Source organism: Schistocerca serialis, chromosome 4 (genome assembly GCF_023864345.2).
Source record: "Schistocerca serialis cubense isolate TAMUIC-IGC-003099 chromosome 4, iqSchSeri2.2, whole genome shotgun sequence".
In the NCBI taxonomy this organism is placed as follows: Eukaryota; Metazoa; Arthropoda; class Insecta; order Orthoptera; family Acrididae; genus Schistocerca; species Schistocerca serialis.
In genome coordinates, this window is record NC_064641.1 from 715348460 (window position 1) to 715372820 (window position 24361).

The window sequence follows — 24361 nt, forward strand, 5'->3', positions numbered from 1 at the left end:
CGTCCAGCACAAACGCTGGTCCAACTGAGGCGCCAGGTGGAAATGGCATGGCAAGCCGTTCCACAGGACTACATCCAGCATCTCTACGATCGTCTCCATGGGAGAATAGCAGCCTGCATTGCTGCGAAAGGTGGATATACACTGTACTAGTGCCGACATTGTGCATGCTCTGTTGCCTGTGTCTATGTGCCTGTGGTTCTGTCAGTGTGATCATGTGATGTATCTGACCCCAGGAATGTGTCAATAAAGTTTCCCCTTCCTGGGACAATGAATTCACGGTGTTCTTATTTCAATTTCCAGGAGTGTACATAGGTTAGTAATAACAGTATAGCCTGAAAAAGCATACATAGGTTAGTAATAACAGTATAGTTTGAAATGAAAACACAATTTAAAGTAGGACACTTACATTATGCAATTACGAGTGCCGTTTGGTTGCAGCTTGTCACTATGTTTATAAAATAATGTAGCATAAATGGCGGTGTGCCACATTTGTCCGATCTGGACAGGACCTAGATATCAAAAGGTAACTTCTTCTTTCGCCAATAATATGACGATCAAAAATCTTTCCAGCGGCTGCATACAATATTTTTGCAGCCGTGGACTCTATGGCTCAAATTATTTATTTATTTCATTACTTATAATTACGTTTTCTGCTAATAAAAGCTCAGCATGCAGACGTGCCTTTAAACAACCGTCTCACTGATCAGCCAAGCGACGTATGTCTGAATGGATTCACCTGACGTGTCCCCAACCTCGCGCATTTTAGTGGCCTATGGTTACAGTGCGACTCCTCTTCACAGGCAGTTCTCGACTGCGGCAACTTACAAGGCTTTGGACGTCGACCATCCGTCGGCTACCAACATTTTTGGCCTAGACACCTTCACAGCATTTTGATTTTCTCTCTTCGATGAAGTCAGGGTTCTTTCCACTGCAATCCCTTTCCAGGAACTGGGCAACCTTGCAAGGAGTTTTAGTGTCTTTCAACCGGATTTGGGGGTGCTTCAGACTTTCAGGCGGACGTTACCCTTTAGCTAGATGCTACGCCACGTTTTTCCCACGCCAGACTGATTTCGGTGGCCTTGCAGGCTGCCGTGAAGCAGGAACTCGATCATCTGCAGGCAACTGGCGTTGTCGAACCTGTCAAATCTGTTGCATGGGTCATGCCCCTAGTTATCAGGAAGCCGAAAGGACCTCTTTGCTTGTGTGGGAATTTCAAGAAAACCATCAATGCTTAGTTACAGGCAGAAACCCTACCTATTATCCAGCAAGAAGATCTCCTCACAAATCTGGCTGGGGGGAGGAGGGCCATATTTTTGTGAGATCGACCTCGCTGATGCATACCTCCAGCTGCCCTTATAAGTCATCTCACAACATTGTCGTCCTTAACACGCCGTTTCGGTTGTATAAGTGTAAGCGACTCTCCTTTGGCATTTCCTCAGTCCCTGCAATATTCCAGCGATTTCTGAAACAGTTAATACCTCATATTCCGGCTTCCATGAATTAGTTGGATGACCTTATTGTCACGGCCGGGATCGTTTGGAAAATCCCCGCACCCTGGTCACCACCCCGCGGTAAACGGGCCTGCATTGTCGTTTGGAGAAGTGCAGATTTTACAACCAGGAGAGGAGTTCTTGGGGCATTGGCTCTCTAAACAGAGAATTTGGCCTACCAATCGGAACGTTGCTGCCATCGCTTCTTCACCTCGCCCAACGAACTTACCCGAATCAAAAAAATATTTGGGCAAGCTCAACTATTATGCTAACTTCGTACCCTAGACGGCTCACACTGCGCAACCTCCCAAGTAGTTGCATAAAAAAAGGGTCCTTGTACCTGGATGCCTGCCTACGAGCAGGGTTTCATCGAGTTGAAAACTTTTCTGACATTCGAACCCTGTCTCACGCTCTTTTCTCCTGACTGCCCATTGGTTATGACAGACAATGCACCCACCTACAGTATCAGAGCATTCTTGGCACACAGTAATAGCGATGGTTCCGAAAGAGCCTACACAATGTGCATCCAAGATCCTGTGTTGGCAGTCAGTCAATATCATGTCTACCTTTTTGGGACACATCTCTCTCTAATTACAAAATGGTTCAAATGGCTCTGAGCACTATGGGACTTAACATCTGTGGTCATCAGTCCCCTAGATCTTAGAACTACTTAAACCTAACTAACCTACGGACATCACACACATCCATGCCGAGGTAGGATTCGAACCTGCGACCGTAGCGGTCACGCGGTTCCCGACTGAAGCCCCTAGAACCGCACGGCCACACCGGCCGGCTCTCTAATTACAGATCGTTAGCCACTGGTGGTGTTATTCAGGTCGCATTCCAATCTCCCACAATGAACAGCGCAACACCTCCAGCGCTGAGTGTGGTTCTTCAATGCCTACAGTTATACATCCAGTACAAGACGACAGCCCAGCATTCTAATGCTGACCCATTGTCCCATATACCAGCTGGCGCAAACCCAGATTTCGACCGACAGGAGGTCCTTTGCTTCCACATCGATTCTGAACGCCAACATACTCGAACATTGGATGGCTTTTGCCTTATGGCCACGTGTGGTGCTACTGCTATGCGCTGGGACCCCACCCTTTGACATGTTCTTATCTATGTAATACATGATTGGTCCGATTATCTCCTCATCAATTGACGACAGAGCTCCTCCTTTTGAAACAGCTTTTTCACCACCTCTTCGTTGTGCATGGTGTCCTCCTTTTAAATACTGAGACAATTGCACAACGAGTTTTTATTCTGCCGGAATTGAATCGTTGGGTATTGAGTTTGCTCCACCAGATTCATTGGGGCATGTACTGCATGAAGATGCTGGTACAACACCATATTTACTAGCCTGGGCTCAACGGCGACATCGAAAAGATGGTCCGTAGTTGTGCAGCATGTGCTTGGCACCAGGTGACATCCACTCATCCTTTGCCCCCTGGCCTACTCCTCACCTCTGTTGGGACCGCTTCCATCTCGATTTTGCAGGCCTGTCCTTAGGTTCTATTTGGTTACTCATTGTGGATACTTATTTGAAGTTCCCCTGCTTTGTATACACGATATCCACCATGACCTAGGCCACACTTACTGCCCAAGTTTTGGCCAGTGAAGGGTTGTCTCACACGTTGGTCTCTGACAATAGCCTACAATTCACAGCCCTGTCTTCGGGGACTTTTGTGCTGCCAATGGTATCAAACACATCTGTAGCTCTCCATTCTACCCTTCCTCCACTGGTGAAGCTGAATGTATGGTCTGGTCTTTTAAGCAGCAGCTGAAGAAGGATATCAAATGCTATGCCACTATGGTGAGCACTTATCACACCACATCAATTAACAATCATAGCCCTGGGCAGCTCTTCCATGGTCCCCAGCCTCAGTTTATGCTTCATCTGCTGACACCACCATAATCAGAATCTCACTCGCATCCCTTCAGGCACGGCAGAGTGGGCACGTTCTACAGGAGTGCTGAGGCTTGGACGCCAGCAAAGGAGTGTCCACCCATGGGTGATGAGTTACATTGGTCCAAACACATAAGGGCTCAAGCACTTTCATCAAAGCCAGGTTCAGTCTCAGACACTAGTATCTGCTCCACAGTCCTGTCTTCTACCACTTTCTGGTGCCAATGAGACACAATGGCCAGAACCCTGGGCAGCTACTGCAGATATCCCATTGTTGCCCCAATCCTCTTCTGTGTCCCTCTGTGGATTAGTGCTTTCCAATGGCATGCCAATCTCCAGCGATGATCTGATGACCACTCCCAACTGCACTTCCCCACACAGCCTACAGTCGACGAGATTGCACCTTCACCTGTACCTTTGTTTCACCTTCCCTGGCACCAACTGTGGCATTTCCACACATACACACCAGTTTGGGGGGGAGGGGAGGGAGGCGAGGGAGGCTCTAGTATGGGGCCATGCGGAAGTTGAATACCGGTTGGAAGAAATGGATCTCGATGGACGAGAGGACAATGTCACTACAGTGCTGCACTCGTCCTCAGTCATCGTGCATCGTGTACTTCATCTGATAGCGTTTGTTACTATTTCCACTGTACTAATGATTACTCGTCGATGAATTTACTTTTGTGTTGGTTTTCCCCTTTTATCTCCTCTTTCATTCCCCCCCCCCCCCCCAGGGGGCCCACAGCTCTTTTGTAGGTGCATCTGTGGTGCGCACAGGTCCCCAAGATATTACAGCCTTTATTCTTTTCCAGGCTGCTTTACCTCCCCCTGCCTTCTCCTTTCCTGTCCTTGTTCCTATCCCTTTGCCTCTTGTTTTCCTCTTTTGGTGTTCTTCTTCATGTCAGCCTAGCTATCCTCCTGACTTCGCTTTTAGGTGATTGCTTTTCCTCCTCCTTTTTGGCTTTTCTTTTTGGTCCCCCTCTGGGGTTTGACCTCCATCACTAAATTTGAAATCTGTAGAGTGAGCTAAATGAGGAAGACCTCCCTCACTAGCGTTTTTGGCGTGGGTTCCTCTACCCCTCCTCCTTCTCTCCCTCTCCCTTTTCTCCCCTTCCCATCCCTTCCTGCCATAGCTCTTTTACCTCCTTGCTAGGTGACCACCTTGGTAGACAGTCCATGTGGTGGGGCTGTTATGTACCCATCTGGCTAAGCCTCCTGATACCACAGGTATCACACTCTAATACCTGCACCGTGAACGCCTAGGAGCTAGGAGTGATTGACCATTTTTTCTGTGTATCGATGCTCCCGGCAATGACTCCCCTGCCAAGCAGTCGTTGCTGTGGCTGCGTGACACCCACGAGGCGAGCCTCTATTCTGAGTGGGTGATACCAGGGCGGACGTTTGGCACATGAAACATGTTAAACTCTCTGGCCAGTCCTCTGCAGCTTCATTTCTTCCTCAACGTAGTTCTGTCACAGTTTCTCTTTCTGCCTTCCTGGCCTTACCCTCCTTGGCTAGCCACTGGGAGGAGGGCCATGCCTGCTGGCTTGAGACGTAACCCTTGACGCAGTTCTTTGTCTGCACCAGGTCTGACGGGGAGACTTTTTCCGCCACCAAGCACATTTTCTTTGTGGAACATATTAAGAACAATATCGATGAAGTTGAGTTGTTAAGTAAGATGAGGGCTGGCTCTCTTCTTGTAAAAACAAACTATGACAGTTAGTCGGCCTCCTTCTGTGCCTGCGACTGTTAAGGAGACGTCCTTCAGACTATCGCTCCTCACAAGTTACTCAATATGAAACAGGATGTAATTTTCCATAGGAACCTTCTCCTCCAGTCCGACGAACTTAGGGCTAATCGGGAATGACGTGGCGTTAATTTCGTCTGACGTGTCCAGAGAGGCCCTAAGAAGCATAGTGTAGACACTGGCACTTTCATCCTGGCATTTGAGGGGTATGCCCTGCCTGAGAATGTCAAGGTAATGGTGTACAGATGCGACGTGAAACCGTACATGCCACCACCCACATGTTGCTTCCATTGCCCCAAACTTCAGGCATATATCCTCATGATGTGATGCCACACCCATCTCTAGTAAATGTGACTGCCCTCTTCATGTGGGAAGCCCCTGCATCCCACCACCTAACAGTGTAAACTGCTATGGTCTCCATTCTCCCTGCTCTCTGGAGTGTCCAGTGTACATGGAGGAAAAAAGAATTCAGGAAATAAAGATCCTTGGCTGTTTCAGCTACTTCAAGGCCTGGAAGAAGTTTGTCAGACTTCATGGTGTAAATCTCTTCTCTACCTTTGCCTCAGTTATGCCTTCCCCTACTCACCCCTTCTCCATACCCCTATCCTCCCCCTGCCCTTTCTTCACCCTTGGTGGCTCCCATCCCTTCTGCTCCAGGAATCTCTCCTCTTCCTCCTCAGCCAGGGAAGGCATCCCTAACAAAGGATGGGGCTCCCTCTAGGAATACTCCTCCTCATTGTTCCCAGGGTAGGAAGCTTGCACCCTTGGGTCAGATGAGAGATCCACTCTCCATGGGCCCCAAAGCCGCTTGCTCTCTGTCTGATCCCAACATTGCTGCCACCTATTCTCCTACTGATAACGTCTCCTCCCTCTCTCCAAGGGAGAAGAAGCAACAGCAGCACAAGTCAGAGGATGGGGCTTCCCCAGCTTCTGGGAGGGTTTCGTTCCTTCCTCCTCATTCCCAATCAGAGCCAGTTTTTATGGATGTCACCCCATCCTCGGCAGTGACGACTAATGACCAAGTGAAATGACCTCCCCTCGGCTTCTTTATTTCTCACCTGGACTCTCACCCCACGATAATCCAATGGAATTGCAATGGACATTATCGTTACCTACCAGACATACAACGCCTTGTTTCCTCCTGCTCTGCATTCTGTCTTTCTCTTCAAAAAACATACTTCTGTGATGACCACTCTCCAACGTTTCATAGTTATCAGGCATTCTGTCAGAACTGTGCCAGCCCTGGGACAGCATCAGGAAGGGTCTTCATTTTGGTTGACGCCTGCGTTATTAGTAACTGCAATGGTGGTCAGAGTGCAGATGACTCCAGCAATCATTGTTTGCAATGTCTACCTCCCTCCTGTTAGGCCACTTCCTTATGTTCAACTGTCTAACTTAATTCAGTAACTCCCTCGTTGACTCCAGTGCACACCACACCCTGTGAGGAAGTGCCAATTTCATGTGTAGGGGTCTTCTGATTACAGACTTTGATTTGTGTCTCCTCAATGATGGTGCTCCTATCCACTTCAGTACTGCTCATGACACCTCTACTTCTATCGATCTCACGATCTCCTCCACTACTCTCTTAGCTTCCGTACATTGGTCACCCCATGACGATCTCTGTGACAGTGAACACTTACATTGGTCACCCCATGATGATCTCTGTGACAGTGAACACTTTCCAGTGATTCTATCATTCTCCTGCTGCTGCCAGGCAGACAGGTCTCCACGTTGGTCATTCTGCAGGGCCAGTTCGCCATTATATACATCTGCTGTGCGCTTCGACACCTCTCTCTCAAATCGCATTGACACAGTCGTGCAGAGTGTCTTTGCCGCTATTCTTCATGCTGCTGGCACTGCTCTACTCCTATCCACAGGTCTCCCTCGTCGTCACCGATACCATGGTGGACCAAGGACGAAGCAGTGGCTGTCCAGGATCGTCGATGGGTGCTGCAGCTATTTAAACGACACCCTTCACTTGTCCTCCCAGGTTCTCTGTGCACTGATCCATTGCTCTTTGCAAAACACATCGCACCATACTTTGTCACAGCATAGGCGTCGTCAACTTCAACAGACCCCCCCCCCCCCCTCTGTTTCAGCCCTCACCAAGTTGAACCCAGTAATGAACCCTTCACTGAATGAGAATTATTGAAGGCTCTTATCTCTTACCTCTTCCCCTGACATGGCCCCATGCCCAGATTCCATCCACAACCAGATGATCCAACACCTGGATGTTACGCAGGGGCAACATGTACTCAGGGTGTTCAGCTGGATTTGGCTCATGGGTTCCTTCCCCCACAGTGGCAAGACAGTATAGTTATCTCCATCCATAAGCCTTGCAAGAACAAGTCTCTCGACAGCTACCGCCCAGTTAGCCTGACTACTTTGTAAGCTACTTGAAAGGATGGTTAGTTTCAGATTATGTTTGGTACTCGAATCTCGGGATATTTTGTTCCCGTATCAGTGTGGCTTCTGGGAAGAACGGTCTCCAACTGACCATTTACTCAGATTGGAAACTGCAATCCGATATGCTTTTACTAACCGCCAGCACCTTTTCGCGGTCTTCTTTCATCTACATAAGGCATGCAACACGACTTGGCGCCATGAGATCTTAGTTACTGTCCATGATTGGGACTTTAACGGCCCCCTTACGATTTTTATTCGCGAGTTTTTATCTCACCAGCTGTTCCGGGTTCGAGTTGGCACTGCACTCAGCGTTCCTTACAGTCAGGAGAACGGTATCCCACTGGGTTCTGTTTTAAGTGTCACGCTCTTCCTCACAGCCATCAATGAGCTTGTAACCTCTCTAGGGTCTCTAGTTACCCTGGTGTTGTATGCCGCCGTTTTTTTGCATCTGATGGAGCTTGCACTTGATAGCATCTTCTGAAAACCGGGTCCAAGGCGCCGTCAGGTGGGCCTATGCTTGGGCTGTTTCATAGGGCTTCCAGTTTTCTCCCTCCAAAGCGCGGGGGCACCATGTATTGCTGGGATCATGTAGTGTGTTCACAGCGGAACTGCTAGCTATTAACAGGGCCCTCCACTTTGCTTCCCAGGCCTGGCTCCACAGTGTTTTAATAGGTACCGATTCAATGAGCATACTGCGGGCAATCGACCAAAGCTACTCTCATCATCCTTTGGTCTCTGCTATCAATGACCTACTCTCTGCCCTTGGCCACGTCACCTCCTCAGTTGTCTTTCTATGAACTGGCTGACCGTTTGGCTAGAGAAGCCGATACTTACCTTCCCCGTCCCCCTCCCCATTTACTTTCATGATTCCAGCTGCGAGTATGCGGATCTATGTTAATTCTCTCTTTGCCCAAAAGTGGATTGACATCTGGTGCACTACTGCTCTCAGTAATAAACTCCGCACAATCAAGGAGACTACTGCAGTTTGGTGCTCTTCCTTCCACTACTCTCGGAAGGAATCCACTGTCTCATGCTGTCTACGCATTGGTCATACCAGGTTCACCCACTGTTTTCTCATGCATGACGAACCACGCCCACATTGTGGTTGTGGAGTCATACTAATCGTATCCCACATATTGATGGAATGTCCCCGTCTTTTGGCCCTTCGTACTAAGTATAGTCTTCCAGATTAGTTAATTTTAATGTAAGTAGCTGATTCATGGATGGTTGAACTGGTCCTCAGTTATCTCTGTGAAAGTTGTTTTTATTAACAGATATAAAGCTTTGCTGGAGAAAGGGCAGGGTGGTTGTGGTTGGGGCCTCTCTTCATGTGTTCTCAGTCTGGGACCCCATGATCACTCCCCCGTGGAAAGACAACCCTTTCTTTCCAGTTTTTAGATTTGGTCTACCCTATTATGCTCCCACATGAACCATGGACCTTGCCATTGGTGGGGAGGCTTGCATACCTCAGTGATACAAATGGCCGTACCATAGGTGCAACCACAACGGAGGGGTTATCTCTTGAGAGGCCAAAGGAACGTGTGGTTCCTGAAGAGGGGCAGCAGCCTTTTCAGTAGTTGCAGGGGCAACAGTCTGGATGATTGAATGATTTGGCCTTGTAACACTAACCAAAACGGCCTTGCTGTGCTGGTACTGCGAACGTCTGAAAGCAAGGGGAAACTACAGCTGTAATTTTTCCCGAGGGCATGCAGCTTTACTGTATGGTTAAATGATGATGGCGTCCTCTTGGGTAAAATATTCCGAAGGTAAAATAGTCCCCCATTCGGATCTCCGGGCGGGGACTACTCAAGAGGACGTCGTTATCAGGAGAAATAAAACTGGTGTTCTACGGATCAGAGCGTGGAATGTCAGATCCCTTAATCGGGCAGGCAGGTTAGAATATTTAAAAAGGGAAATGAATAGGTTAAAGTTAGATATACAGGGTGTTACAAAAAGATACGGCCAAACTTTCAGGAAACATTCCTCACACACAAATAAAGAAAAGATATTATGTGGACATGTGTCCGGAAAAGCTTTATTTCCATGTTAGAGCTCATTTTAGTTTCGTCAGTATGTACTGTACTTCCTCGACTCACCGCCAGTTGGCCCAATTGAAGGAAGGTAATGTTGACTTCGGTGCTTGTGTTGACATGCGACTCATTGCTGTACAGTACTAGCATCGAGCACATCAGTACGTAGCATCAACAGGTTAGTGTTCATCAGAAACGTGGTTTTGCAGTCAGCGAAATGTTTACAAATGCGGAGTTGGCAGATGCCCATTTGATGTATGGATTAGCACGGGGCAGTAGCCGTGGCGCGGTACGTTTATATCGAGACAGATTTCCAGAACGAAGGTGTCCCGACAGGAAGACGTTCGAAGCAATTGATCGGCGTCTTAGGGAGCACGGAACATTCCAGCCTATGACTCGCGACTGGGGAAGACCTAGAACGAACAGGACACCAGCAATGGACGAGGCAATTCTTCGTGCAGTTGACGATAACCCTAATGTCAGCGTCAGAGAAGTTCCTGCTGTACAAGGTAATGTTGACCACGTCACTGTATGGAGAGTGCTACGGGAGAACCAGTTGTTTCCGTACCATGTACAGCGTGTGCAGGTACTATCAGCAGCTGATTGGCCTCCACGGGTACACTTCTGCGAACGGTTCATCCAGCAATGTGCCAATCCTCATTTCAGTGCAAATGTTCTCTTTACGAATAAGGCTTCATTCCAACGTGATCAGATTGTAAATTTTCACAATCAGCACGTGTGGGCTGACGAGAATCCGCACGCAATTATGCAATCACGTCATCAACACAGATTTTCTGTGAACGTTTGGGCAGGCATTGTTGGTGATGTCTTGATTGGGTCCCATGTTCTTCCACCTACGCTCAATGGAGCACGTTATCATCATTTCATACGGGATACTCTACCTGTTCTGCTAGAACATGTGCCTTTACAAGTACGACACAACATGTGGTTCATGCACGATGGAGCTCCTGCACATTTTAGTCGAAGTGTTCGTACGCTTCTCAACAACAGATTCGGTGACCCATGGATTGGTAGAGGCGGACCAATTCCATGGCCTCCACGCTCTCCTGACCTCAACCCACTTGACTTTCATTTATGGGGGCATTTGAAAGCTCTTGTCTACGCAACCCCGGTACCAAATGTCGAGACTCTTCGTGCTCGCATTGTGGACGGCTGTGATACAATACGCCATTCTCCAGGGCTGCATCAGTGCATCAGGGATTCCATGCGACGGAGGATGGATGCATGTATCCTCGGTAACGGAGGACATTTTGAACATTTCCTGTAGCAAAGTGTTTGAAGTCACGCTGGTACGTTCTGTTGCTGTGTGTTTCCATTCCATGATTAATGTGATTTGAAGAGAAGTAATAAAATGAGCTCTAACATGGAAAGTAAGCGTTTCCGGACACATGTCCAACTAACATATTGTCTTTCTTTGTGTGTGAGGAATGTTTCCCGAAAGTTTGGCCGTACCTTTTTGTAACACCCTGTAGTGGGAATTTGCGAAGTTCGTTGGCAGGAGGAATAAGATTTTTGGTCAGGTAAATACAGGGTTATAAATACAAAATCAAATAGGGGTAATGCAGGGGTAGGTTTAATAATGAATAAAGAAATAGGAGTACGGGTAAGCTACTACAAACAGCATAGTGAACGCATTATTGTGGCCAAGATAGACAAGAAGCCCACGCCTATTACAGTAGTACAAGTTTATATGACAACTAGCTCTGCAGATGATGAAGAAATTGATGAAATGTATGATGAGATAAAAGAAATTGTTCAGGTACTGAAGGGAGACGAAAATTTAATAGTCATGGGTGACTGGAATTCGAGAGTAGGTAAATGGAGAGAAGGTAACATAGTAGGTGAATATGGATTGGGGGTAAGAAATGGAAGAGGAAGCTGTCTGGTAGAATTTTGCACGGAGCATAACTTAATAATAGTTAACACTTGGTTCAAGAATCATAAAAGAATGCTGTATACATGGAAGAATCCAGGAGATACTAGAAGGTATCAGATAGATTATGTAATAGTAAGACAGAGAGTCAGGAACCAGGTTTTAAATTGTAAGACATTTCCAGGGGCAGATGTGATCTCTGACCACAATTTATTGGTTATGAACTGTAGATTAACACTGAAGAAACTGCAAGAAGGTGGGAATTTAAGGAGATGGGACCTGGATAAACTGAAAGAACCAGAGGTTATACAGAGTTTCAGGGAGAGCATAAGGGAACAATTGACAGGAATGGGGGAAAGAAATACAGTAGAAGAACAATGGGTAGCTCTGAGAAATGAAGTAGTGAAGGCAGCAGAGGATCAAGTAGGTAAAAAGACGAGGGCTAGTAGAAATCCTTGGGTAACAGAAGAAATATTGAATTTAATTGATGAAAGGAGAAAATATAAAACTGCAGTAAATGAAGCAGGCAAAAAGGAATACAAATGTCTCAAACATGAGATCGATAGGAAGTGCAAAATGGCTAAGCAGGGATGGCTAGAGGACAAATGTAAGGATGTAGAGGCTTATTTCACTAGGGGTAAGATAGATACTGCCTACAGGAAAATTAAAGAGACCTTTGGAGAAAAGAGAAACACTTGTATGAATATCAAGAGCTGAGATGGAAACCCAGTTCTAAGCAAAGAAGTGAAAGCAGAAAGGCGGAAGGAGTATATAGAGGGTCTATAGAGGGGCGATGTACTTGAGAACAATATTATGGAAATGGAAGAGGATGTAGATGAAGGTGAAACGGGAGATAGGATACTGCATGAAGAGTTTGACAGAGCACTGAAAGACCTGAGTCGAAACAAGGCCCCAGGAGTAGACAATATTCCATTAGAACTACTGACGGCCTTGGGAGAGCCAGTCCTGACAAAACTCTACCATCTGGTAAGCAAGATGTATGAGACAAACGATATACCCTCAGACTTCAAGAAGAATATAATAATTGCAGTCCCAAAGAAAGCAGGTGTTGACAAATGTGAAAATTAGCCAACTATCAGTTTTTGCAAAATACTAACGCGAATTCTTTACAGACGAATGGAAAAACTGGTATAAGCCGACCTTGGGGAAGATCAGTTTGGATTCCGTAGAAATATTGGAACACGTGAGGCAGTACTGACCTTACGACTAAGAAGAAAGATTAAGGAAAGGCAAACCTACGTTTCTAGCATTTGTAGACTTAGAGAAAGCTTTTGACAGTGTTAACTGGAATACTCTCTTCCAAATTCTAAAGGTGGTAGTGGTAAAATACAGGGAGCGAAAGACTATTTACAATTTGTATAGAAACCAGATGGTAGTTATAAGAGTCGAGGGACATGAAAGGGAAGCAGTGGTTGCGAAGGGGGGTGAGACAGGGTTGTAGCCTCTCCCCGAAGTTATTCAATCTGTATATTGAGCAAGAAGTAAAGGAAACAAAAGAAAAATTTGGAGTAGGACTTAAAATCCATGGAGAAGAAATAAAAACTTTGAGGTTCGCTGATGACATTGTAATTCTGTCAGAGACAGCAAAGGACTTGGAAGACCAGTTGAACGGAATGGACAGTGTCTTGAAAAGAGGATATACGATGAACATCAACAAAAGCAAAACGAGAATATTGGAATGTAGTCGAATTTAGTCTGGTGATGCTGAGGGAATTAGATTAGGAAATGAGACACTTGAAGTAGTAAAGGAGTTTTGTTATTTGGGGAACAAAATTACTGATGGTGGTCGAAGTAGAGAAGATATAAAGTGTAGACTGGCAATGGCAAGGAATGCGTTTCTGAAGAAGAGAAATTTGTTAACATTGGGTATAAATTTAACTGCCAGGAAGTCGTTTCTGAAAGTATTTGTATGGAGTGTAGCAATATATGGAAGTGAAACATGGACGATAAATAGTTTGGACAAGAAGAGAATAGAAGCTTTCGATATGTGGCGCTACAGAACAATGCTGAAGGTTGGATGGGTAGATCGTATAACTGATGAGGAGGTATTGAATAGAATTGGGGAGAAGAGGAGTTTGTGGTACAACTTGACAAGAAGAAGGGACCAGTTGGTAGGACATGTTCTGAGGCATCAAGGGATCACGAATTTAGCATTGGAGGGCAGCGTGGAGAGTACAAATCGTAGAGGGAGACCAAGAGATGAATACACTACGCAGATTCAGAAGGATGTAGGTTGCAGTAAGTACTGGGGGATGAAGAAGCTTGCACAGGATGGAGTAGCATGGAGAGCTGCATCAAACCAGTCTAAGGACTGAAGAGCACAACAACAACAACCTTATTATGCCTTCTACTGTGTGTGTTTTGACTTCCTCGTTTTAAAGTTCGACTGTCCACTTTAAACAGACCCTATCTCTTCCATGAGTAACTTTGGAGTTGCGGAACTCATGACCTCACTGTTTAGACCCATAACCCCTCTCAATTATTCATCAATCAACTCCATTTTGGTCTCAGTTTGGATCGTGGTTCGTATTTGACTTGTTGACAGTGTTGTGTTGCAGATTTGTTGCACTTCGTTATAGCATAGGCTGCTATTGACTTGCGCTTGTTGTGTGAGGTCTGTCTTTTGGTCAGCCCGATTGATCGACTCTGCCATGGGTTTGAGTCCCGTCACAGGCGGTCTTCCCTCCTTGCGTCGTCACCATTTCTCTCAAGTTTTCAGACATGTGCACCGGTATCCGGCCACACGCGGGTATAGCACAACCTATTGAGTGCGAGGTCGCAAAAGGCCAATGATATTTGCAGCATTGGACACCCCACGTATTGTCTGCCATACAACCGCAGTATTGGCAGCTGATGGAGACAAGGAGCGGGACTAGAGGGATCTAAAGGTGAGCATTGCATGAGGCTATGGAGCGTAGTTGAACTTATTAGATTTGAAGAGGCAATTAATATGAAAGGAACGCTGGAAATCAGAGATACAAAGAGAGTTGTATCAAGATCAACTAACATCAATGCCTTGACACATTCGTATACAATTATGCCAGCTTTTAATCTGGATGATGAAATGGCTGAAAATTATTTATTGTGTTGCGAGTAGTTGTAGGTGCTCTTCTCCTACGATTCTTTCTCGTGTTTGTGTGATCTTGCAAGGGAGGTAGGGAATATTTACGCCACAGCAAGCAAGAGTGGGAAAATGGGCGTAAGAGAACAAAACTATGGTATGAGCCCTGCTTTTGGCCAATAGCTTGTCAAAATAATTTGCTTTTGCTTCATTCCTGGTCTGTGTATGAAAACTGTACTCCTTTATATCACATTATCCCTCCTAAAATGTGTGTGACATTGCAATTCATATCCTCTGGAACCACTGGACAAATTCAACCTCTGGATTTTTTTTTATTTTTCATGTCTATGAAACACATTATCGCACTATCTGCCGCTGCGCCTTGAAGGATAAACCGATACGGTCCACTGCACACTGTTTCACATTCGGTTGCATGCCATCATTCTCCATCAATTTGCATAATGAAGTGCCTACGGAACTGAACATTCTGCACGGTTTGTAACTCCCAAAAAGTTCGCCTTTGATCTTGATGGTGCAAACCTTTGTCATCACTGTGGCACTCCGTTTTTCATTCGATGTTTATTGTACCAGACCATTTTGTGAAGTGTAATACATGCACCCCATAGAAGGCTGACCTCTGCACTTCCTTGACATTCATTTTCTGTCGCCCTCCTGGTGCACATGGTAACTCATTAGCAGCTAATATTTTCCCTGTCATAAGTGTTCACACAACACTTTCAAATGAGACTTATTAAAGACTGAACTTGCGACCTCTCAGTTAAGCGGTTCCTTTTTAGTACACTCGAGATTTGGTCGAGAGAGGGTCCTGTAAGTGACCTTTTTCGAACTCAAGATTCTTCCTTTAAATCTGTGTCTGTCATCTGCGTACCCCGCATATAGATTTGTGCTCTTACCACCTCAAAGCGCTCTGCACAGACACTCCTAAATATCTGTAGGAGGTGATTAACCCCAGTGGCTGATCGCCGATGATGTAGTCACATGTTAACAGACGTTTCCTCCTATTTATGGTCATTACATGCATCGTACAATGGAGGCTTTCACGACAGTATGTCATAATTGCTGATCAATCTTCAAGGTTATACGGCCGTGGTCGGAAGGTCTACCTTGGAACTACCAACAGAAGCGTTAGTATAAGACCGAAATAACATAAAAGTCTTTGCCGACTAGGGAAAGAAGAAAAATCGATTGTAACAAAGCATGGCCTTCAATCAGGAAATCATGAAGTGAAGTTTTCTGAAACCAAAATTTTAGCTGCTATGACTGTTATCCACGACTAGATAGATAAGCCATCGAAATATACAAGCATAGTTAACATTTTAACACAAACGAAGTCACGAAACTCAATGATATATGGACAGTGTCTCTGCACAATCGATACATAAATTTTTATTCTTGACAGGCGGCAGTCGATAAGTTTTATCTCTGCTGAAGGCTGTCTCTGCAGATCACTGGGTAAACTGGACGACGCCCGCTTTACTCAGTGTTAAGTCGTTCTCCATCGTCTGACTCGTCGGCCACCAAGATTCAGCATAGCCAAGAACACCTCTGAAGATATCCGCCGCAGCACTGGACAAAACGTCAGGAAACAAAAAGTTTCTTCGACCACCGCCAAACAGCCTAGAAGATTCGCCAGCAACCATTACATTCATGTTGAAGTTCAGCAGTGAATCTTTGCGCTAAGTGCTTCGTTTATCTGCACTTCTATGTATTTTGGTAACAATTTATTTAAAGACTTCCGCTGGGATTGGTGCCAGGCATGACCACACTCAGCGCTGAACTCCCCATTAACTCTTCAGGATACTTGAAAGCATTCCGTTGACTCACTGGCCATAACCTCAAAAAATGGTTCAAATGGCTCTGAGCACTATGGGACTTAACGTCTGAGGTCATCAGTCCCCTAGAACTTAGAACTACATAAACCTAACTAACCTAAGGAAACGCAAACGTCCATGCCCGAGGCAGGATTCGAACCTGCGACCGTAGCGGTCGCCCGCCTCCAGACTGTAGCTCCTAGAACCGCTCGGCCACTGCGGCCAGCGACCAATAACCCCATACCTCACTACTTGCTTCTCTGTGATAACCATCCCTTACCTGACAACTTGAGCAAAGCTAACCATTTTGCATCCTATTTGTCTGACCTCATCTCCATCCCTGATGACTACAGCTTGATTACTCACTTTTCCCTACCATCCACAATCGTATAGATACACCTGTCACACCTCTGGCTCCTAGCTTTCAGTACTTGGGACAACATAACACAAACAGAATTAAATACAACAATTACAGCAACTGACACAAAAGAAGTACACCACAAAAAACGCAACACTTCCCCTGGTCATAACTGCATTACTTATTGACACCTCTTGGAACACCTCTTCTCCTTTCCCATCACCCTTGCAACCCTTTACACCACTATTACCTTCGCAGGTTACTATCGTCAACAACTTTTCTTCAAACCCCATTAACCTCTACTGATACCATCTCTTACTGCCCTGTATGCCACATCTAAATGTTTAGCAGAGTCTTCAAATCCATCTTCTCTGATATGGATGCATCAACACTTCAGCCAACACCATCTTCTTCCTGTTAACCAGTGTGGTTTCCATCCCAGTTTCTTCTCTGATGACCAACTCCTGCGCCTCACCCATCTCCTGTTCCATCAACTCAACTCCAATAAATCCGCCGTCTTTGTCTCCCACGATCTAGAAAAAGCCTAAAGCCATGCATGGCATTTCGGACTCCTTGTCATACTTCAAACATATGCACTTCCAATTAATTCAATTAACTTATTACATACATCCTTTCTATTCAATTGCCCATCCTTTGACACTATTATCAATACCAACTCCTGTACCTTCGAGGAGTGCCCCAAGGCTCTGATGGCTCTGTCCTCTCTCCTCTCATTTATTTGCTCTACACTGCTGATAAGTGCAAACCACCCCCACCCAGCCACCTTCTTTGGTATGCTGATGACACCTCTTTCCTCATCCTCTCCCCTATACTTCAGAAATCCAAACGATCCTTACAAATCCATCTTAGTGGGCTTACCTCTTGGTGTAACCAGTGACTCTTCAAGATCAAAGCCTCCAAAACCCAGGCAATAATTATAGGACAAACCACCCGCAGCTTCCGCCTCCACGACTTCTGCCTTCCGATTAACAACCGTCCTGTCCAGTTAACTAATACAGTAAAATATCTTGGAACCCTCAAATGGCAACTAACATGAGAACCTCAGTTACTAATCATCCAACAGAAAGCTCACAACAGATTAAAACTACTAACACGCCGAACTTGGGCATTACACTTCTCTACAATTCTTCATATTTACAAAACCCTGATCCAACCCATCCTCTGCTATGCAAATGTTGTATGGCTCTCCGTCCCACCAAAGCTCTAGAAGTCTATCAAAATCCTTGAACGCCAATCACTCTGTCTCCTTTTAAATCCATTTATCTTCAACCACGTGGTTCCTCTACTATCTCATCAAATTCCCACCCTTCCTCACCCATATCCAAAACCTACATTTGAAACGCACGTTCAGAATATCTGACATGCTAGATATTGCTCTGCACGTTCGGAAAGACTCGCCGACGTGCTTTTTCTGTATTATGACGTCAGAAACTCGGCAAGGTCAATGTTAACGTTTGAATGCGTGGTCCGAGTGCCGACGGCCTTAGTCTGTTCGGTGGCAATCAGCGAGTGCTCACCTGCGCGAAGGAGACTGAGGCCAAACCGCAAGGAAAACTAGTGATTGACTGAGGAGAAACCGCGTAGAAAGCGGGTGATGGGGCTCGACTGCCGCTCACTCAGCTTCGCTACGCAGATGCAGTGCTCTTAGGTCTCTCTTATGCCTACTGTTCTGACAAAGGAAACTCCCCATCACACACCGCTCAGATTTAGTGGTGAGAGAACCCAGTGATCAGCCCGTCAAAAACTGAACACAAATCATGCATGAAAACAGGAAGAAGGTGTACTGGACTAAGAAAAAAAAAAAAAAAAAAAAAAAAAAAAGGGAACAGTGAACGGTCCAAGAGAAGAGGTGCAATACAGTGCACCATACTATGCATTGGTTACAGAATATGAGTCATGTGGTAAGAATACGTTAACGTGGCAAGTAAATGTGATGAATAGTGGGAGCAGACGAGGTACCACGAGACGTCTCACAAAAATGAAAACAACAAATAACGGGTGTGAACTATGTTATAACAAAGGAATTCAGTAGTCAAGACTTCCAAAACGGATCGCAGCTTCAAAACGTTAATAATAGTGTTTTGACAGAGCGCAGAGAAACTGTGTGATTGTAAAACTGTTACGTTCATTTGTTGCAGCTTAAGGGATGAAATGAAATGTGATGCGGCGAGGGTCTCCCGGCGGGTAGACGCGATCGCCTGGTGCAAATCTTTTGAGGTGACGCCACTTCGGCGACTTGCGTGTCGATAAGGATGAAATGATGATGAAGACCGACACAGACACCCAGTCCCTGAGCGGAGAAAATTTCCAACCAGCCGAGAATCGAACCAGGGCCAGTGCGCTGTCCACTCAGCTACGGTGGCGGACTAGCTTAAGGGATAAACCAATATGTTTTCATCATTTCCTTGGGAGTGATCACATTCACATTCATACGAACACCTAATCGAGCAAAGAGGCATATCTCACTCACTTATCAGTCGAAGAAAATAGGTGCGTCGATAAGAGATTCCTATCATATGACACACGCACTGTCACCAATGCCGTGTATGACACACCAGGTGTGTTTTCCCGTGAAGGATTCGGTTGACTTGTCGCCTTGTCATCAAATGTTTGCGGTTCCCGTATGAAGGCCACTTCATTTCGGCTGCTAATAGTGTAGTTGTGCAGAACCAACTGACATTACCGGTCCCTACCTTACACCTCGCTGTTGCTAAAGGACGTTGCACCACGACAGAGCACAGATTTGAATAAATAAAACAGCGGAAAAAAGGCATGACGGAGGTCTGAATACGGCTCGCCAGCTTCAGAGTCCAACACCTGAACCACTTGACCACGACATCACTGGTCTACCCAACTTCATGCACTTCTTGTTTTTGGACCGTTCATTGTTTCTATTTTGCTTTTTTTCACAGTCCACTACACCTTCTTCCTGTTTTGATGCTTGATATGTGTTCGGATTTTGACGGGCTGTCCACTGAGCCTTCTTACCACTAAACCTGAAGGGGGGTGCGATGGAAAGCTTCCCCTGTAAGTGTAGCTCGTTGTTGCCCTATGTGTGTGCATCGTGAGTCTTTCATGTCGAATGCTGTAATTAACAAAACTACAGCTTAATATATGTTTATACCTTAGAAACTGTTAAGCACTGAGGATAACGGATATCTAATAGTTACAGATTCCGTTTTCGTTTCTTTCAGCTAAGGCTTTAGGACTACCAAACGAGTTTCTTCACTCAACCAAGAAGAAGATGGGTGGAGGCTGTTTCCAGGTAAGTCCTTCAAGTTTGATTTCATAAGTAGTAATTGAAAACACATTGAATGAATAACACCATCGGTATAATCACTTTTTTAATTCTTTCTTATTAATGGCAATCAGTTTTGAACTGACTAGCTGATCATCTTCAGGTATAAGTTGGAGAAAGGAAAAGTGGCGTGCAATAATATAAAAACTACTTAAATGTAATACAATAAATAATACCAACAATGGTACAATAAATAACATTAAAAATCATGATCTTATTGATACCTAGGGCTGCAAGGAACAACAGCGTTAAGACTGTAACGTAAAACTACGTAAAAATTACAGGGAATGTTGTGAGAATGGTTGCATAGTCAGTTACTAAACATGCACACTACAGTCGCCAGAGCAATGATAATGTGCAAAGAAAATGTAGAAAAACAATGACACAGTAAATTTTACGCTGTACAATTTAGCGTGGGTTTATCCATTTTGTAAGACAGAAATTTCGAAATTAACAAAATGCTGAACTGAAACGTTGCTTTGCAAAACTCAGGAGAATTGCCCCAATTACATCCTTGTACCACTGAAAAGATGAATTAAATTAGTATTAGTGTCAGTGATGTTGAGAATCAATTGGAATCATTAAAAATGAAAAATGCTCGAGGGCTCAGTGGTATTTCTATCAGTCTGTATATTGACTTTTACTCTTTTAACTATAATATATCGTATATCATTCACACAATATAGACCGTACCCGGAAGTTGAAAGGAAGCACAGGTCACACCCAGCTACAAGAATGGTAGCAGAAGTGATCCACATAAGTATCGCACAATAGCTTTGAAATCAATATCTTGTAGAATCTTACAACATATTCTCAGCTCAAACGTAATGAGGTCTCATCCACGCCAACCAGTATGTGAAACCCAATGCGCGTATTTCTCACATGACATACTGAAAGCTTCGGATCAAGCCTGTCAGGCAGAGGCGGTATTTCTCGATATCCGAAAATCATTTGACTCTGTACCACATCCACGCTTATTATCAAAAGTGCGATCATACGGGATATCAAGTGAAATCTGTGACTGGATTGAGGACCTTTTGGGTGTGGAGGACGCAGTATGATATCTCGGATGGAGAGCCGTCGACAGATGTAGAAGTAACTTCGGCTGTGCTCCATGGAGGTGTTTTGGGACCCTTGATGTTCATGTTGTATATTAATGACCTGAAAACAGTACTAATAGTAACCTCAAACGTTTCGCAGATGATGCAGTTATCCGCTATCAAGTAATGTCTGAAAGACGCTGCACAAATATTCAGCCAAATCAAATACTGCCAACTTGCTTTATATGTTCAGAAACATAAAACTGGACCATTCACAAAACGGTAAAACGTGGTATCCTGTGACTACAATATCAATGAGTCAATAATGGTATCGGTTATCTAGTACAAATACCTGGGGGTAACACTTTAAAGGGGTATGAAATGGAATGAGCAAATAGGCTCAGTTGTAGGTAAAGCAGGTGGTAAACTTCGGTTTATTGGTAGAATACTGGGGAAATACAATCAGTCTACAGAGAAGATTGCTTACAAATCACTCATGCGATCTGTCAATAGAATATTACTCAAGTTGAAACTGAGTCTTTAATTTTTATTTTTTTTTTTATTTTTACTAAGCACTAACCAACAGAATTTTCCCTGACAAAGGCAACTCATACTTAACCAATTCGTTTATTACCCACAATATACAAGTCCAATGCAATCTGATTGCTATAAATTGACAACGTGACTTCCAGTAATTAACATAAAAGAATAGCCCTGAATTGCAAGAAATCCTAACAGTAATACAAATCCAGAAAATATGAAATTAAAGAAATATGGAACTACCTCCAGCTCTGTTAATTGCCTAAACTCATTTCAGTCACGAATCCCGAAAGTGGAAACCCCATTCTTTTTCACAAGTCACTTACCTCACAGAAAATTTTCGTAGCACTAACTACAGCAATTACAGCTATGATTTTGAACCGGCCGTTGTGGCTGAGCTCTGTTAATTGCCTAAACTCATTTCAGTCACGAATCCCGATAGTGGAAACCCCATTCTTTTTCACAAGTCACTTACCTCACAGAAAATTTTCGTAGCACTAACTACAGCAATTACAGCTGTGACTTTGAACCGGCCTTGTGGCTGAGCGGTTCTAGGCGCTTCAGTCTGGAACCGCGCTGCTGCTGCGGTCGCAGGTTCGAATCCTGCCTCGGGCATGGATGTGTGTGTTGTCGTTAGGTTAGTTAGGTTTAAGTAGTTCTAAGTTCTAGGGGACTGATGACCTCAGATGTTAAGTCCCATAGCGCTCAGAGCCATTTGAACCATTTTTTGAATTACAGCAAGTAGCAACAACAGCCAACTAAATAAAAGGATTCTAACTACTATAGACTGTAACTACTAGGAGGCATATGGTTAGCAAAAAAGAAAGGTTTTGTTGAAGAGCAAACAATGTATTTAGAAAATTTTACCTTATTCATGCGACATCCAGTTCCACCTTTCCTTGCATCTTTCCTTATAAGAAATTTCATCTCACCTTACATTGCGTGTCCTACCAACACAGAGTTTCCACTAAGAAAAAACATGTCCATACACTTCTCTATCCACTCGCTTACTGCTAGTCCAACCACAGAATCTCTTGCCCAGGGTGTAGAGCGCTGTCAGCGATATTAACACAGTCTATAGCACTGCCAACATACATACAGTCTACTTACCAAGTGTGTGGCAATTCTACGAAATAGGATTAACGGGGGAAATGATACAAAGCAAGGCAGCACGAATGGTCACAGGTTTGTTCGATCCGTGGGAGACCGTCACAGAGATGTTGAAGAAACTGAACTGGCACTCTTTAAGAGAGAGACGTAAACTATACCGAGAAAGCCTACATACAAAGTTTCAAGTCTCGGCTTTAAATGGTGAGCGTAGTAATATACTACAGCCATTATATATCATTGCCGTCGGGATCATGAGGACAAGATTAGTTTAATTTCAACATTCTTAAAGTAATTTAAACAGCATTCTTCCCAAGCTCTCTCCATAAAAAAATGGAACGGGAAAAAAATGTAATAATTTGGTACGATGGTAAGTAGTCCCTGCCATGCACTTCAAAATGATTAGAGAGTGTGGATGTAAAACACAGGGCCATTTTTCTCTCTGCTGCGAAGGCAATGTAAGATCTGATTAACTCAGTTCTACGAGGGCGTGCTGAAAAGTAATACTATCGAATTTTTTATGTGAAACCTCTTCAAGTTTTTTAAGTAAAATACATGCTATTAACATTCCACGTCTTCAGTCTTCATGTCTACATATTAGCACCCCTCTGCCGGTAGAGGGCTCCGAAGTGTATCGAGTAACATGGCTGTGTGTAACGTAACTATGTCGGTGTAAGAGAAATGTGCGCTATAATCGAGTATCAAATTCCAAGAGTTCGTCCACACATCGAGCACCCTCCCCTTCAGCATAACAATGCGAAACCACACACATCAGCTGCGTTACCTGCAACATCGTGCATCCTCAATACAACACCGACTTGGCTCCAGCTGATTTTGATCTGTTTCCAAATCGTAAAGAACACGTTCGAGCACTAACTTTGACAGGAATGAAGCACTGAAGGAGACGTTGTCGCTCCGTGAACAAAGTCTAACTTTCTGCAGTGATAGTATCAACAAACTGATCTCTTGTTTCGTATCAAGGGTGGTTATGTTGAGAAATATGCAGACATTAAGAATAAAGATGTGGAATCTTGATAAGGTTGGTTTTATTTAAAAATCATTAAGATTTTTTATATTAAAAAACTTGGGAACCATTACGTTCCAGTACGTCCTCCTAGTGGAATGAAACAGCAAAAATTATCCTGTTGCCTTTTTGTGTCATCTTGCCAAGGTCTTAGGCTTTATATATCATAACGTACTGCTTGGGAAACTGAAATGGTATATCTTTAAAAGTCTTCCTCTGGCATGTGTGGAACCATATCTTAACAACAGAAAATTGAGTAACATTAACAAATGATACAACAACAAAGAAATTAAATTCAGAGTGAGAAACCTTAGAAATGTTGTGTCACAAGGTTTAGTATTGTTGATGGTCTACATAAATGAATAACTTGGGACATTCGAGGACGACTGTCAAACTACACTCCTGGAAACTGAAATAAGAACACCGTGAATTCATTGTCCCGGGAAGGGGAAACTTTATTGACACATTCCTGGGGTCAGATACATCACATGATCACACTGACAGAACCACAGGCACGTAGACACAGGCAACAGAGCATGCACAATGTCGGCACTAGTACAGTATATATCCACCTTTCGCA

At 44.5% G+C, this 24361-nt stretch overlaps 1 protein-coding gene across 1 annotated transcript in view; it reads left to right on the top strand.

Annotated features, from left to right (window-relative positions):
- The window catches only part of LOC126474718 (aromatic-L-amino-acid decarboxylase-like), a 187335-nt gene that overhangs the window by 81097 nt on the left and 81877 nt on the right, over positions 1 to 24361 (top strand). Inside the window, exon 5 of the mRNA XM_050102196.1 lies at positions 19967 to 20037. Within this exon, the coding sequence (XP_049958153.1) occupies positions 19967 to 20037 (71 nt within the window). The remainder of the gene's footprint in view (positions 1 to 19966; positions 20038 to 24361) is intronic.